The 16401-nt window shown below is 47.6% G+C and overlaps 1 protein-coding gene across 2 annotated transcripts; it reads left to right on the top strand.

The window, feature by feature from the left end:
- The first annotated feature begins 2612 nt into the window (after positions 1 to 2612).
- On the top strand, positions 2613 to 11395 carry acer1 (alkaline ceramidase 1). 2 transcript variants are annotated; one of them, XM_007900991.2, is made up of 7 exons: positions 2613 to 2650; positions 2882 to 3031; positions 3621 to 3735; positions 4874 to 5012; positions 8328 to 8465; positions 9484 to 9621; positions 9997 to 11395. In XM_007900991.2, exons 2-7 carry the CDS (start codon positions 2936 to 2938, stop codon positions 10172 to 10174), a joined length of 804 nt encoding a protein of 267 aa, XP_007899182.1. In that variant the 5' UTR covers positions 2613 to 2650; positions 2882 to 2935; the 3' UTR covers positions 10175 to 11395. The 2 variants fall into 2 exon arrangements, with proteins under 2 accessions (XP_007899182.1, XP_007899181.1); XM_007900990.2 differs by lacking the exon at positions 2613 to 2650 and having other exon boundaries at positions 2676 to 3031.
- Positions 11396 to 16401: the final 5006 nt, after the last annotated feature.

Here is a 16401-nt window from a genome sequence, read left to right as displayed (position 1 = left end):
CAACACCCAGCATCAACCTGGCTCAGTTGGGGGCACTCTCACCTCTGAGTCAGAAGGTTGCGGGTGCGAGCCCCACTTTGGGGCGTTCACGCAGGCGGCGTCCTTCGGGTGGGACGTTAAACCGAGATCCCATCTGCGCCTGTTCAGGTAAGAAGGATCCTGAAGCCCTCTTCGAAAAGAGAAGGGACGGCTATCCCGGTGACCCGGGCAACAGCCCCCACAGGTAGTATCGGTCATTCACTTCATGGATGGTTGTGGGATATTGCTGCGCGCAAATCGGCTGCCGCGTTCGCCTGCGCAATGCACAGTCACGGCGCTCTGCGGTCAGTCCTGCGAAGCGCTTCGTGAAAAGCCCCGCAACTGCGTCGGGCACAAGGATCGTTGCCGCGGGGTTGGGGCCGAGGACGGGGCTGGGCGTTGACACGCTCTTCCCAGCAGGTGGCAGCCACACACCCACCATCTCAGCAGGAAACGGGTCCAGGCTCTGTGGACACCGAAGGAAGGAGAAGGAACCGCGTAGAACCTATCGATAAACAGCTCCACGTGGAGAGGCGGGCGAACAGTCCGACCATTTTTCACGGACGTTTGCCAGTCCCACTGCAGGATTAGCTGCCGCTGATGTTACAGACTGGAAAGCGTGTCTGAAACATGTTTTAACCGCACACAAACCCGCACGCCCCGAATTATTATTATTATTATTATTATTATTATAAGTAAATAAAATAAACGAAACGCCGAGCGGTTGAGAACGATTCAATTATTTTGCACGTCGCAGAGAAGCTGCTGGGTTAAATATTATGATGATCTTTGCTTTTAACAGACATGAGAAAGCACTGGATGTAGTTTCCAACTGGTTCAGTCGAGCTGGCCGGCACGTCACAAATCGTGCACAGGTCCTTCCGCCAATTAGCTGATAAGAAAACCCGAGGGCTTGAGATAACAGCCGCTTGAACGTGTTAACTGGAATCTGTTCATCAACACGCTCGTAACCAAGGCTTGGTCTACACCTTGATCGCTGTCCGGAAAGATAAGCAGTTAGTTAAAGCTCTGCGTTTTCAATGAGTGGAACCACTGTGCAAAGGGCAGGGTTAGAATAATAATAATCCTTGCATCTGATATAATGTCTTGTCACATCATTGAGACGTCTTAAAGCGCTTCACAGGATGGACTGTAAAGTGAAGTGACTGTGTAGTTTGTGGGCAAGATGGGTTGTATTTCTAGCCTGTGGGAAGCAATGCTCGTGGATTTGTCCTGGTCACCATCCAACCCATAGCCACCTCTCAAGAGGGCTCAAACTTGTCAGATGTTTGATAACCAGCTCGTGCCTACGCTCCTGGTTGGGAGTTGTAAGAAGTGCGTCTGGGACTCAGTTGATTCCAAGGTCACTCGCCTAACAAAGGATTATTCGAGTCGATCTTCAGACTTGCTAGTCCGGTTCCTGAGCTAAGCAGATCTGCCGTCCTCCCAAGATAATGTTGAAGACGAACCCGCCAGTGTGGCTCATTAGCAGGACATGGAGTAGCAGATAAGGCAATGGTGTGGAGCAGGTAAAGGTGACTGAAGTGGATTGCCTTGTAAAAGAGCCATCACAGACACAATGGGTTGCCTTCTGTGCTACAAAATGTGCTATAAATTTTTATGGTTCTATGGTTCTGACACAGTGAAATTGGAAACCACGGGATTGAGGGTGTGGGGAGGAGTGGGGAGGCTTCTAAAGAGAGTTGGAAATTGTCTGAATCATTTAGCGGATGCTGGAATCGGTGGTAAAGTACGCGGGTGGCTGTTATTTGCTCTTCAGCCTCCAAAGTTGCTATAAATTTTTACCCTGGCCATTGATCGCGACTGATTTTAAGCTCCAGCAGGAAGCAGAAAACGAACACACAAGGTGACGAGAGAAAGAGGTTTGGCAGGACCCAAATTCCTAAGGACGCACCCTTTTAACTAGCAGGTGAAATGATGTCCTTCTGAAGGACAAACAATCATAGAACGTTTTTCTCAAATGATATTCTTCCAAGATATACTCCTGCCTGTTANCCCCCCCACCCCCAACCCCGTCGTAAGAAGTACTGTATCGCGAATGGAACCCTTTAAGGAAAACACAAAGACATTGGAACCTTCCATTATCTGGAGAGCAATGTGAGCTCATTTTGAGACGTCCCAACCCACGTTGATAAGGCGCTCTATCAAATGCAAGATTAATTATTACTTTTGCTTACAAACAAAACGGTCACTGCACCTGCAATAAAATGCAGCCCGAGGAGAGAGACCCGTGGTGGGGGTGAGCGGGGCAAGAGGGGCTTCGACCAACAGTTGGGCGTCAAACCGGTCACCGAAGTTTCTCCCTGAAGCAGAGCGCACGTCGGTGGCAGGTTGGCAAGGATGGCCCCCTGAGGTGAGACAGCACCCAAGCAGGGAGAGCTCCCGTCTTGTCGACATGAGAGTAATTACGAATAAAAAGGTAATGCCTCGCCTCTTTGCATTCTGTGGCAGCCTTGAAAGGGTTAAGGGTTGGGTCTCAGGCCTCAGTGGCAACACACCCTGGGATGTCGTCTGACTTGATCTGAGCAACTATTTTGCTGCACTTCCACCTGAGCGAGTAATTCACTACACCTGCTGCTGGGTTGGCATTTCACTGCACCTTCCGACACCTGTACGACTGGTATCTTTCTGTTCGCGAAACGTGCGGAAACGCTTCATGACTAATCCTAACGTCGCAGGGCAATAACGTAGCTCTATTTGTTCTGTCGACCTGCGAGATTGCCTTCCAATGATTCATTAATTTTGTTCCTCTCGCTCTCTCGCTCTCTCTCTCTCTCACTCACTCTCTCTATCTCTCTGTAACCAAGCACAAGGTCTTCAATTCACTGCAGATCCATTTCAGGGCTTATATTTTGGAGGAGAGCCTCCTGATCTCACCTTGCAGTGAAAAGTCAGGATGAGCGGCGAGATGTTTGAGTATCAGAGCTCGGAGGTCGACTGGTGCGAAGAGAATTTTCAGTATTCGGAGAAAGTTGCAGAGTTTTACAACACGGTGAGTGCTGCTAACAGATTGTATGTGTTTCGCTGCTGCCTACTTAACGTTTGTAATGCAATAAAAGAAGCAGCAGCAGCCGTTCGAAGTAGGTGGTATTTACTTTTCTGGAAACATCACCAGCGATCCGGCCAGGTGAGGACTATTTAGCTTTGAAACATAAGATTCCGCAAATTATGGATGAGCGCATATGTTTGCGGGGACGCAGCCGTGCGCAATCGACTGCAGCGTTTCGCCCGCAAAATGCGCAGTCAATTCGCTTGACGATATACTCTGCGGTGCGCTTTGAGAAGTCCCAATGACGTGATAAGGCGCTATATCAAATGCAAGGATTATTATTGTTGTTATTATTGTTTTGGGGGCGAACGTGGCAACCAGTTTCGCACACATCAACGTTCCCCCAATCAGCCATGGAGTTAATGATCGTTGGCCGGGGCTACTATTGTAAAAAGTATTTGTCGAAATCATGGTCTTGTGTAAATCTGAGTGTTGCCCCGTACGGTTCCTCAATTTTGGGATGATTGCGGAGGAGGGTAAAAATTGGGACGGAAATCAGTTCGTTATTCTCACTTGTTATTTTAATCTGCAGATCAGCAATGTGATTTTCTTTATCACGGCTCCCATAATGATGTACTTATTGCATCCGTATGCGCAGAAGAAGAGCAGGGCTGTCCATCTCATTTGGATCATGGTGATATTTGTAGGTGAGCAACGTGACATGTCAGCAAAGCCAAGTTTCTATCAGTGACGACCTTAACCTGGGCGATAGCACTCAACCAAAGAGAATTTCATGACAGTCCCTAACGTTTCGCAATTTTAGACCTACTTCCAGCGATAACATCAAAACTCCACACAAGTGCATTTCATACAGTGCGTTAACCACAAAATACACGGTCACTGCACATGCTGTGAAGCGCTTTGAGACGCCTTCCTAATGATATCAAAGGCATTGTATCGAATGCAACAATTATTATTACTATTATAACCCCAGCCTCATGCTCTTGGTCCAGCTATCAATTCATTTAACCCAGATTTGGGGAACAGAGATCTGTGCTGTAAACCTCTATGGTTCTACGTAAAAGTGTGAAGGTCATTCAGTCCATCGTGTCAGTGTTGCTCTTTGAGAAGAACGCACCATTCAGTCTCGCTTACCTGCCTTTTCCGCAATCCCCTGCTCTTTAAGTATCTGCCCAGTTCCCGCCTGAAAGCTAAAATGGATCCTGCCTCAACCATCACACCCGAAAGGATGTTCCACACCCTAACTACTCTCTGTTCTGTTTTACTTTGCTCAGCCGGGTGTCTGACACATACTCAAACCAGACTGAGAGTTCCACGTACGCTACTTGCGCATGGTCTAAAAAAAATTCTTCTCTACCTTGTTGAGCAACTTAAATTGATGCTACCGATGGAGCATTGCCCACCACACCCCCACACACACCCCCCACCCACACGCAGAAGACTCGAACTGAGAACAAAACTATTTTAAAACTGACATTTAAACAAAACAAGATGGAAGGGAAAGTAGAGTAAAAAAAAAACATTAAAATAGTCGGGGTCACTCAATCCCCGACTGTTTGTGGGGACGCTGCTGCGCGCAATTGGCTGCCGAATTGCACCCACAAACTATACAGTCAATTCACTTTACGGTCTATTCTGTGAAGCGCTTTAAGACAACAACCTCAACAACAACAAGAACTTGCATTTCTATCGCGCCCCTCACGCAGGGTAGAGTCCCAGAGACGTCTCGAAGAGGTGATAAGGCATTCTATCAAACGCAAGGATTATTATCAGAATCCCCAGTTGATATGAATGATAATAACTTCAACCATATCGCCACAACAGGAATATTCTCAACATACTACCACATGACTCTGAGTTACGTTGGTCAATTGCTGGATGAGCTGTCCATTCTGTGGGTGTTGGCAACCGGGTACATGCTCTGGTTTCCCAGGAGACACTTCCCAGGATTTATCAAAGACAGGTAAGCAATGGTGAGGTTTCGCCATGTGTGTGTCAGCGTGGCCAGAGTTATTGAGTTTCATGCTGGAAACATTGCCATTGTCAAACACAGTGGCGTCCTGTAGCTCAGTGGTTAAAGCACTCGCACTCGCCTCGCAAGCCAGAGGACTGGGCAGGGCAAAACACTGGGCAAGTTTCCCTACTCCACACGCCTCTGTTTACCTGGCAGTAAGGAGAAACCTGATTGTTAGTCGATTGGCAGATCGTTTTTCCAGGGGTAATAATCCCTCTCAAAAAAAATACTACTAATAATTTGGTTACTCTATCCACGACTGTTTGCGGGGACGCTGCTGTGCGCAATTGGCTGCCACTTGTCACCCACAAAATATACAGTCAATTCACTTCACAGTATATTCTGTGAAGCGCTTTGAGACGTCTCGAATACGCGATAAGACGCTATATCAATTGCAAGGATTATTATTATATCTCCTTTGTATTAATCAGATCATCTGATACGAGGAACTATTGCTTGCTTGTTCCCTTACTGGGACCTAATCTACGTGTCTGAAAATTGAAATAAATATTTCGGTCCAATGGTGATTAATGTTGATTTAACGGCCAGTTTAACAACTTCAAATGGAAAGAAAACAATCACAAAAATCAACAAGATGCCCGTTTCGAGCAGCAAAGATGTATCTGCACTGATTGCAAGCAGTAAATGCTGTGGGATATTTTAGTCAAGTTCTGTGACTAAAATTAATTTAGCCACTCCAACACTGTCAAGTAAACGATGCAACCAGAGCTAACACAGGCTGTTGAGACGGCTCCATAAAAAGCCTAATGGCTTCAACCTATCTTTAACATCTTATCGATTATTGGAACCTTTGATCCACTTTCACACTTGTTTCATTCATAAACGTTGAATGGAACGCTCATCAAAACTGCACCATCTGGAATTCTTATTTATACTGAGGGTGTTTCCACTATTGTCGATGTAGGGAGTGTTATAAATAAGGGGTCAGGCAACACTGTACTCTGATAATAATTGGGCAAGAGAGGAAAGCGATTTGTGTAAACTTAGTGTCAAAACAGATCATTCATAATAATAATCCTTGCATTTGGTACAGTGCCTGTCACGTTGAGAGGACCTCCCAAAGCACTTCACAGGATCAAGTGACTGTGTATTTTCCAGGGAACACAGCGACCCAATTGCGTTCAACAGTGTCACACAAACAGCCATAGAATGTGTGACTAATTTGACTTGGCGATTTGTTGGCCAAGACACGGAGAGAAAATCCCTTCTCCTTTCGAATAGTGCCATGCGATCTTTAACATCCTCCTCAACAAGCAGAAGGGACCTCGGTGTAATGTCTCATCCGAAGGTCCACACCTCTGACAATGCAATACCCCCCCCCAGGCTCCAGCACTGCATAGGAGCGTCATCTTAGATACTATATGAGTTCAAGCCCAGACATGAGACATGAACCCACAACCTACTGACTCAGAGATGAGAGTGTTTCCTTTGAGCCTGAGGGCGTAAAGAAAGCAGACACTGGAACAAATGGTATCACGATTAATTAGTTAGTGTGAAGCCTTGGTGTTCTGCTTGTCACTTGTCCTTCGCTCTCCTCACCAGCCTCCCCGGCTCCACCCTCCACAAGCTCCAACTCATCCAAAACTCTGCAGCCCACATTCCCACCTTTAGGATGAGATGTTAAACCGAGGTCCCGTCTGCCCTTCAGGTGGATGTTAAAGATCCCATGTTCGAAAAGAGAAGGAGTTTCTCCTGGTGTCTTGGCCAACAATCCCCCAAATAAAATTGTCCGCTCGCTTCTTGTTGTTTCTGTGTGCAAATTGGCTGCTGCCTTGCCAACAAATACACAGTGAAGGCTTTGAGATGTCCTCTCACTGTGTATAAGGTATTATATCAAATGCAAGGATTTATTATTGCCTCCAGGCTGGATTCAACCAGCTCACAGGATCACAACAGATCAATTGTAAGATCCTTGTAACGACAATTCCCCTTATTACTTCTGCAAATCTCTCCCCACCTTATTCTCCTGCCCTTGCTTTCCACCGGTTCATATTTCTAGTCTGTCACCCACTAATCACTAACCTCCATCCCACCATTGATGGCCAAGTTCTCAGCCACTACACCTGGCAAACTCTATTTGCCTTGCCCCCCCACCCCCCACCCACCCCACACACACACAACTCTCTTTCTGCCTTCAACGTATGTCTTTGACCATGTTTTTCATCAACATATATTTTTGCTCCCTCCGGTGGCTCAAGTCGTCAATCCCAGGTGAAATGACACGATGTAAATGCAAGTTGTTGTGTTTCAGTTCCTAGGCCCCTAACGTCTGGAATCGTCCCACCTCACGCCCTCTCTTCCAGTCTTTAATAAGTCCAGCCTCAAGTTCCTACCTCTTCAAATGCATCCACCGCCACCTTGCGCCTCCTTTCCTTTCCACCTTGCTCAGCGTCCAACTCCGTCCCTGTAAAGCGCTCCAAGACATTAACCTACGTTGTATGAGTGCAAACTGTTGCATGTTGTAAGAGAGCAGGGTACATTTGCAATAGGTTCTCTGTGCCTTTGAATGACCATTTTTTAAAAATAAAAAAACAACTCAAGGAAGCAGCAGGTAACAGATGCGCCTGTTGTTCATGCCCAGTTTTCTGTCTCTGTTGTTTCAAACGTGAGACGTTGATTGTGGAGCGATTCGAGATGTTCTCAGCTGCTTCAGAGAGCAATTTCTTTCTTAAAAGCTAAGAGCACGCAAGGCACAAGCCCGGGGGACGTTGCAAATCAATAGATGAATGATAACTGAACTCGCTCATCCGGAAAGGCACTGTTACTCTCACGTGTTTTCAAATCACTTCATTCTCTCGCACCTCCCTGCCTATCCGACCTGCTTACCCCCCCACTCCACCACCCGCTGCCTCCCCTCGGCTGGCTCCGACCTCCTAATGGTCCCCTGGTGCTCTTCGTTCCTCCATCGGTGGCCGTGCCCTCAGCTACTCCGCCCCAAAACTCTGGAACTCTCTCCCTCGATCCCTCTGCCTTGCCCCCTCTCTCCCCACCTTCCAAATCCCGCCTGAAGACCTTCTTTTCTGATCGTGCTGACGGTCACCTCACCCCCTCCCTCTTCCCCCTTGGCTCGTTGTCAGACTCCTTCACTGTGAAGCGCTCCAGGACGCTCTTGGGCCTGAAGGGCGCCATATCAAGTTGTTGTTGTTGTTGTTGTTGAACGTCTCTGACCATTAGAACAGAAACTAACTTCCCTGAAATAGTCTTGCGATTCATTTCAATGTTTTTCTTTCTCGTCCTCCCCAGGAAACATTTCTCGCTGATTGTCTTTCCTGCCACGTTGCTGAGCACCATTCTGTCGTTCATCAAACCAACCGTCAACGCTTACGCGCTGAACAGTGTATCGGTGCACGTTCTATATGTGCTGTCGCTGGAGATGAAAAGGCAAGGCCTCAGCCGCAGCTCGTCACTCGTACGCAGAGTCGATCTGAGACGACAGTGATAACCTTCGCATTTCGCGCAGCACCTGATCACGTCGCAATGTCTCGAGACCCATCACAGTAGTTACTGCTACACGATATATGCAGTCGATTTCGCCCACAAAATATCCAGTCAATTCACTTTACAGAATGTTCTGTGAAGCGCTCTGAGAGGTCTCGAAGACGTCATAAGGCGCTATATCAAATGCAAGGGCTTTTCTTCTTATTTTCTTATTATTACTGCTCAGTGTGCTGACTGCATATGTGGATTAACCCAGGATTGCTGCTCGTACCCCACTCTCCTCATCGGTGACTGAGCTTTCAGATTCTGCACCCGGAACCCCTGGAGCTCTCTCCCTCCCTCCACCACTGTCTCACGGCATCTCTATCTGGACTTTGCGTCCTGCGTGAAAACCTACCTCTTCGACCGCGCCTATAGTCACCTCCCCAACCCCTCCCCACTCAGCGAATGAACCCCGTCATTGTGAAGCACTCTGAGACGTTATCCTACATGAAGGGTGCTATACCTCCTAACACCCTGCCAATCTTTTTACTCCCTCTGGCCTGCTTCATGTCCCCCTGCCTTGCCCGACTCACCATTGGCGGGCCGGCCTTCAGCCTCTCTGCCCCCGCCCTCTGGAACTCCATCCCACAGTCCCTCCACCTCACCCCCTTCCTTTGCCTCCTTCAAGACCCTTCTCAAGACCCACCTCTTCGACCTCCTGTCCCTACCCTCCCAGCCCTCCACCCCTCCTGATCCCAACCACCAGCTCGGGTTCGGATTCCTGACTGTCCAGCGCCCTGCGGACGTCCTCCTGACGTGAAAGGTGCTCCGCAAACAGAATTTGTTGTTGCCATATAAAAATGTCACTGAAGTGGAACCGGGTTGAGGAGTGGAGCCTAAACGGCTATTTGAAATGTCCATTGCTCTGCATCGATTTCAAAACGATCTTAACATTAGCCTCGACGTCTTTTTCGGACAGTTGCACAGATCGGAAGATAATTCACGTTGCCTTTGTGACGGTGGCTTGGTGGGCCGTGGCGATCTCCTGTTGGCTAAGTGACCGCCTCTTTTGTTCGTTTTGGAAATGGATCAACTTTTGCTACCTCCACAGCTTCTGGTAAGAATCTCACAATATAACAGTCTTGCCAATAGAATGATAATAATAATCTATACTTGCAGTTAATACAGCGCCCCACCACGCCTTCGAGATGTCTCAAAGCGCTTCACAGAATATGCTGTAAAGTGAATTGGCTGTATATTTTGTGGGCGAGACGCGGCAGCCGACTGCGCACCTCAGCGTCCCCGCAAACGGTTGTGGATTGAAGTGACCAAATTATTATTGTTATTAGAGTTGTCTTGCTGGTATGATTTCATTTCCCTCCCTTCCTATTATTCCCCCTCCTCTCCTGAGGGTATTGACTTGTCCTTCTTCATACGACACGGTGCGTGCGCAGCAAAGCCCTATTCGTTGGTCTGTGTTTCCCTCTTACAGGCACGTACTGATCAACGTGGCTGTCATCCACGCTACAACACTGTTTGCCTATTTTGATGCGCTCTACGAAATTCCAGACATCAAAATGGAAGTGAAGTATTGGCCCGTAAACTCAGGCTTGCTGGGGATACCGTACCTCGCTGTCCAGAGCAAAGACCAAATGCGAAAATCTTGCTGATGAATTAAAATGATGCTCAACTCTCTCTATTACCCAATGTCTCCTGATGAGATGTTCCTGAGAGAGTAATACCATCAGGTGGAAAGGTAACCTATGTGTTCTAGTTAACCACAGTTTTGTTTCAGGTCATGCGAAACGGCTCTGATATTTTGGGATCACGTTAAAACGTGAGGTGCTGTCTAAGGAATTTTGTTAGTCTCGAAGCTGTTTAGTGCATTCTAATGGGACGTGTTTCTACACTCTGCCCAGTGTAAGCCTGAACACAAGAGCACAGGGCTAAACTACATACACCGCAAATCAACTCGAGTGTAAAATGCGGAACGTACTACTACAACAACAATAAATTACACTTGTGCAGTGCCTTTCATGTCGGGAGAACATCCCAAGGCGCTGGACAGTCAGGGATTTGGAGCCTGTAATGCAATAATATCATATCACACACTGCATTTTTCATCCCAGTGCGACGTATCTATCAACTGTCGGGTGATGTCAAAGTTGAGTTTGTTCTCATTTTAACTGGAGAATAATTGGCCACCAGCAGTAGAGTGAGAATGTAAATCCGTGTAATCTCTCTCCAAAAGCTAACTAACCATAAAGGGATCACTTGTGGAGTATATCTTGATTGATTTCTTATCTTGAAGGTTTGCCCCGAGCTCAACCCCTTAATCCATTGCCCATTAATCCACCCTTTGTAATGGGAGTGGATTAATCCTGATACTCTCGTTCCTGCTTTGTTTACTCATCCAGGAAGGCCAAACACGGGCCCGCCTTAATCTGATCGATTCAAGGAATAGTGCAGGTAACACAGGTGATTTGTGAGAAATTTATGGTTAGTTACCTATTATCGGATAATCTTACACAAATATGATCATGTGCTTAACCATTGGTTGGTGGAACAGGTACTCTGGAATATAAAAAAAGTACTGTTTAGATCAGGAGTCCAACGATCACAACTTAGTAACCACTTCACTGTTTGTTTGCCACTGAATGAATGTGAAACTGATCTGTCCTCCAGCGCAGAACAAACCATAATATGGTGTTAATTTTATCCATAAAAGCCCCATCAGATTTGCCATTTCATATGTACAATGACTTAAGATGATTTGAAAGCTTCGCCCCTTTCAACAGATTCTTCTACCAGAGGGAGGAGTTGACCACTATCTAACCAGTCAACTCCTTTTCTTAATTTAAATACAGTAAACCTCACATGAGTCGTATCAGTTGGGATTTATTATGACTTGTTTCGCCCACAAAATATACAACACAATACAGGAAAAATATGAAATTACATTTGTGCAGCGCCTTTCACGTCAGGAGGACGTCCCAAGGTTCTGGGACAGACAATCCACTTTACAGTATATTCCTGCGAAGCGCATTGAGACGTCTCGAAGACGTGAAAAGGCGCTATATCAAATGCAAGGATTGTTATAATTATTATTATTGTTGTGTAAAGTAGGAGTTATGTCAAACGTGCATAGAATTCAAACTCTCGAAAGGGAGATGTATGACTGAGGCGATTATACGACTTATACAGATCAGACTTATTCGAGTATTCCTTATACGGTCATATCACCCCCCCCCCCCCCCAAACCTCCTCTGTCTAAGGAATATCAGTCAGAGTATTCAGACTCTCATTACACCTAAATCCCTTTCTATTAGATTTTGTAAACTTGTTTACAGGACACACTGATGTGAGTTGTTTTGTATGATCCGTTTGAAATTTGTCTGAAATGCTGTACTCTGTCCAGCGCCTTGGGACGTCCTCTCGACGTGCAAGGCGTTATACAAATGTAATCTTGTTGTTGTTGTTGTTGTTGTTGATCTGATTACATTATAACTGTATCACAGGATCAAGACTTGAATGTTATTTTACTACGAGCTAAAAGGGTGTATATATTTTTTACAAATAAAAACCGTTGAAATCACAATGAACTGAAAAACGTCATTGCAAATGTGCTGAACTTGATAGGAAATGCCTCAAACCGTCAGCTCTAAGAAGCCATCTGTTTTGCGTTAAGAAACCGATAACGGAAATGGGACACAAGACATGAACGCAGGCACATCAAGGCCAGGAAAAGACTATTGTGGTGAAAAGATTATTCCATAGACAGTGGGTGGTTAGAGGGGCTCAGACCACCCCTCCCCCCCCACCCCCTCCTCAAATCTATCTACTCTTTAAGGGGAGGTGAACTGTAGATAGATGTCACCCTCCCCCTCCACCTCCCTTCCTCCCACCTCACCGCACAGACTCTGTGCCAGCCTCTTCCTCCTCAGTGCACCTTAGACTCCAATGGACCTCGGAGTCTGTGTGGTGAAGAAGGTGGCCATCTTTGAAGCTGGCACAACGCCTGCGTGATGAAGAGGATGGAGGGAGGCATTTGGAGAAAAGGCGGGTAAAAGGCGCTGAGGTACACATCAGCCATGGCTCGAGGGGCTGAATGGACTACTCTTGTTCTTATGTTTCTATATACAGTCTGGGCACCACACCTAGTAATGGAGAGGTGTAGAGCAGGGCCACAGGGCCATCCCGCAGAGAGTGCCTCCTACAATGATGAACTGGGGCTATTCACGTTGGAGCAGAGGAGACCGAGATCTTCCCAAGATCCTGCAAGGAATCAGGGTAATGACAGGGCGCGAGATTGTTCCCATTAGCACATGTTCCAGAGCTATTTACAATGTCCCAGAGGCACACCTCGGCTCCCCGTCAAGCCACAGCACCTTCAAACCGGAGAAAAGTCACTTGTGGTTGGATGTGATGAAGCACTTCTTCACACAGAGAGTGGCGAGCATCTGGAACGGACTCTCAGGTGATACAGTCTGTGCAAATCGTGTCCGCTTGCTAAGGAGAGGTCTGGACAGATTGTTCACAGACAAGCAGAATGGTGACACTGTTAACTATGGTGTAGCAGGATATACAAAATACACAGTCACAAAACCTCACAGTAAAACCTTGTGAAGTGCTTTGAGAAGTCTCAACAAGGTGATAAGGCAAATGCAAAAAAAAAACTATTATCGAGGGTTGATTTGGGAGACTCTTATGATGGTGATGGGGGAGGGGTCACCCTGCTCGGCTGTCTGCAGGAATTATGGTGGAATTTTCCAGTGATATTTTACATAAGAACATAAGAATTCCTAGATGAAAGAAGACCAAGGTCCATCCAGTTCATCTTCTACCGACCTGGCAATCGCATCCACATGTCTGGTCCCAAACTATGTCCCTTTCTTCTGTGTTGTTGCTTCAGGGTGGGCGTGAATCATAGAACCATAGAATTATACAGCATAGAAGGAGGCCATTCGGCTCATCTCGTCTTTGAAAAGAGCTACCCAAATCAATCCCACTCCCCCGCTCTCTCCCCATAGCCCTGCAAACTTGTCCTCCCCAAATAATTATCTATTTCTCTCTTAAAAGCTGTTATCGAATCGGCTTCCGCCACCCTTTCAGGCAATGTTTCCAGATCCGAACAACTCGCTGTGTGAAAACATTTCTCCTCACCTCTCCTTCTGTTTCTTTTAACAACTATTTTAGGTCGGTGTCCTCGGGTTACCGACCCACCCGCCAGTGGAAATAGTTTCTCCTTGTTCGCCCTATCAAATCACCTCATAATTTTGAAAACTTCTATTAAGTCTCTTTTTTACCTTCTCTACTCCAAGGAGAATAATCCTGGCTTACTGACGTTAGACTGACTGGCGCTGTAGTTCCCGTGATTTTGTACAGGGGAGTAACATTTGCAACCCTCCAGTCCTCTGGCACCACCCCGGTGTCCAAGGAGGATTGAAAGATTGTGGCCAGAGCCTCCGTTATTTCCACCCTTACTTCCCTCAGTAACCTAGGATGCATCCTGCCCGGACCGGGTGACTTATTTACCTTGAGCACCGACAACCATTTTACTACCTCCTCTCGGTTTATTCTTATCTTATCCAATTTCTCTCCCCTCTCCTCCGATACCGTGACATCGGCTGCATCCTCTTCTTTTGTGGAGGCAGATGCAATGTACTCTCATTCAGTACGTCAGCCGTGCCCTCTGCCTCCACAAGAAGATTTCCTCTTTGGTCCCTAAATGGACCCACCCCTACCTTTGACTAACCTTTTATTCTTTATATGCTTATAAAATACCTTAGGGTTCCCTTACATGTTACCCGCTAATCTTTTCTCTTTGCAGTCTCTTCGCCCCTCTTATTTCCTTTTTTCAGTTCTCCTCTGTGCTTTCTATATTCTATTTGATTATCTCCTGCGTGGTGCGAAAGGGGACTGGATAGCCCACGAATCAACGAAAGGATAATTAGAATATTGGGGAGGAGGGGGGGGTGTGTGGAATGGGTTACATTGCTCTCAGGAATGTACTTGATATGTCTCTGGGTTCTTCCCCACGCTCATTCACGTATCTACGGTTTTCCCCCCAACTACTGCGTTGATCTCAACAGCACCATCTTGTGGCTTATGCCGCAGCACTGCTTGAAACGTCTCCAATAAAATTTTCAAGGATCCCTTGCGTTTGATACGGAGCGCCTTTCACCTCGGGAGGACATCTCAAAGCGCTTCATGAGATTTACTGTAAAGAGCAACAACTGTACTTTCTGTGGGTGAACTCGGCAGCCAATTTTACGCACAGCCGCGAAGAGAGGGTCTGGTTACTCTGGGGGATTGTTGGCCGGGATACCAAGAGAAACTCCCTTCTGTTTTCGAGCAATGTCATGGGATCTTTCATAGCCAACTGAACAGGAGCTCAGTCTAACATCGCATCTGAAAGTCTCCCCCAGTGACCTCTCACCGACAGGGAGTGTGACGATGATGGGTGGGAATTGAGCAGGAGAAGAGCCAAGATGTTGACTGTCTGATCCAACGCCCAATAGCGTCCACTAGAGGGCTGTAGTAACACTCCTCTCCTCATGTTGAGCAACAGGTCCTCCCCACTGGAACACCAATACAGTATAGGCTGGAGGGGGAGGAGTTATTTTGGGGAGGGGTAAAAAAAAAGCTTAACCCAGTTTGTATCGAGAGGTTGATAGAAGTGTGTGGTTGGTAGTTGTGGATCAACAAATTATGCTATTTGATTAAAAGTTGTAGTGTTTGAATAGTCCCAATGCCGAGCAATAAGTCTTTCTTCCCCGAGGCCCTAAAACTGCTACAATGGAGTGGGAGCTCTGAGTTCCACAGATTTGGGGGGGGGGGGGTAGTAGCTGAATAACACAGTCACTACACTTTGCAAAAAAATAACGCCCCCTTGGAGATGGGCGGACGTGATAACATCATTACAATTATTATTTTTACAATTGGCAATTGGAAAGAGTTGAACGGATGGAGAGCAAAGCAGCAACGACCGGGTTGTGCCAGAAATTTAAATACGGTCCTTTTTTTTTTGTAGCCCCAAAGGAAACCAAACAAAATACATCTTTATATACTTTACAGGATCTTCTGTGAAGCGCTTTGAGACGTCTCAATGGCGCGGTAAGGGGCTGCACCAAATGCAAGGATGATGATTGTTATAATTATTATTATTATTATTAACAACAGCGGTTGGTTGAGGGTCAGCGTTGCGGAAACTGGGTTTTAAAAAAAAAGGTCTTCAAAGTGGGGGAAAAAAACACAGATTTTTTTTAAATGTGTTTCAAAAAAAGATTAGGAGCCAATAGTACTGTAATGAAAAATAATCCTCGCATTTGATGCAGCGCCTTATCACGGCTTCGAGACGTCGCAAAGGGCTTCGCGGAATACACTGCGAAGTGAATTGACCGACCGGATATTCTGCGGCCGAAACGCAGACAGTCGCGGGAGGAAAGCGATTCAAGGGTTTACAATGACCACCCACTCCACCCCCCCGCACCGCACCCCCACCCCACCGGCCCCCCACCCCCCCCACCCCCACCGCCCCCCACCCCCACCGCCCCCACCGCCCCCCACCGCCCCCACCCCCCCCCACCCCCCCCCACCCCCGCACCACTGCCCCCACCCACCCCACCGCCCCCACCACCCCCACCCCACCGCCCCCACCCGCCCCCACCCCCCCACCCCACCCCCCACCCCACCCCCCCACCGCCCCCACCCCACCGCCCCCCACCACCCCCACCCCCCCCCACCGCCCCCCACACCCCCACCCCCCCCCACCCCACCGCCCCCACCCCCGCACCACGCCCCCACCCACCCCACCGCCCCCCACCCCCCCCCCACCGCCCCCCCCCACCCCCACCCCCCACCACCGCCACCCCCGCACCCCCCCCCGCACCGCCCC

This window comes from Callorhinchus milii, unplaced genomic scaffold, assembly GCF_018977255.1.
Source record: "Callorhinchus milii isolate IMCB2004 unplaced genomic scaffold, IMCB_Cmil_1.0 Scaffold21, whole genome shotgun sequence".
Lineage (NCBI taxonomy): Eukaryota > Metazoa > Chordata > Chondrichthyes > Chimaeriformes > Callorhinchidae > Callorhinchus > Callorhinchus milii.
This window is presented reverse-complemented; position numbering and strand designations above follow the sequence as displayed.

Excerpts from the sequence above, each read along its gene's own strand:
- acer1 (XM_007900991.2), top strand. The coding sequence starts at position 2,936 with ATGAGCGGCGAGATGTTTGAGTATCAGAGCTCGGAGGTCGACTGGTGC. Across the intron at positions 3,736-4,873 it reads GATCATGGTGATATTTGTAG|GAATATTCTCAACATACTAC; the intron begins GTGAGCAACGTG and ends TCGCCACAACAG. Across the intron at positions 8,466-9,483 it reads CTGTCGCTGGAGATGAAAAG|TTGCACAGATCGGAAGATAA; the intron begins GCAAGGCCTCAG and ends TTTTTCGGACAG.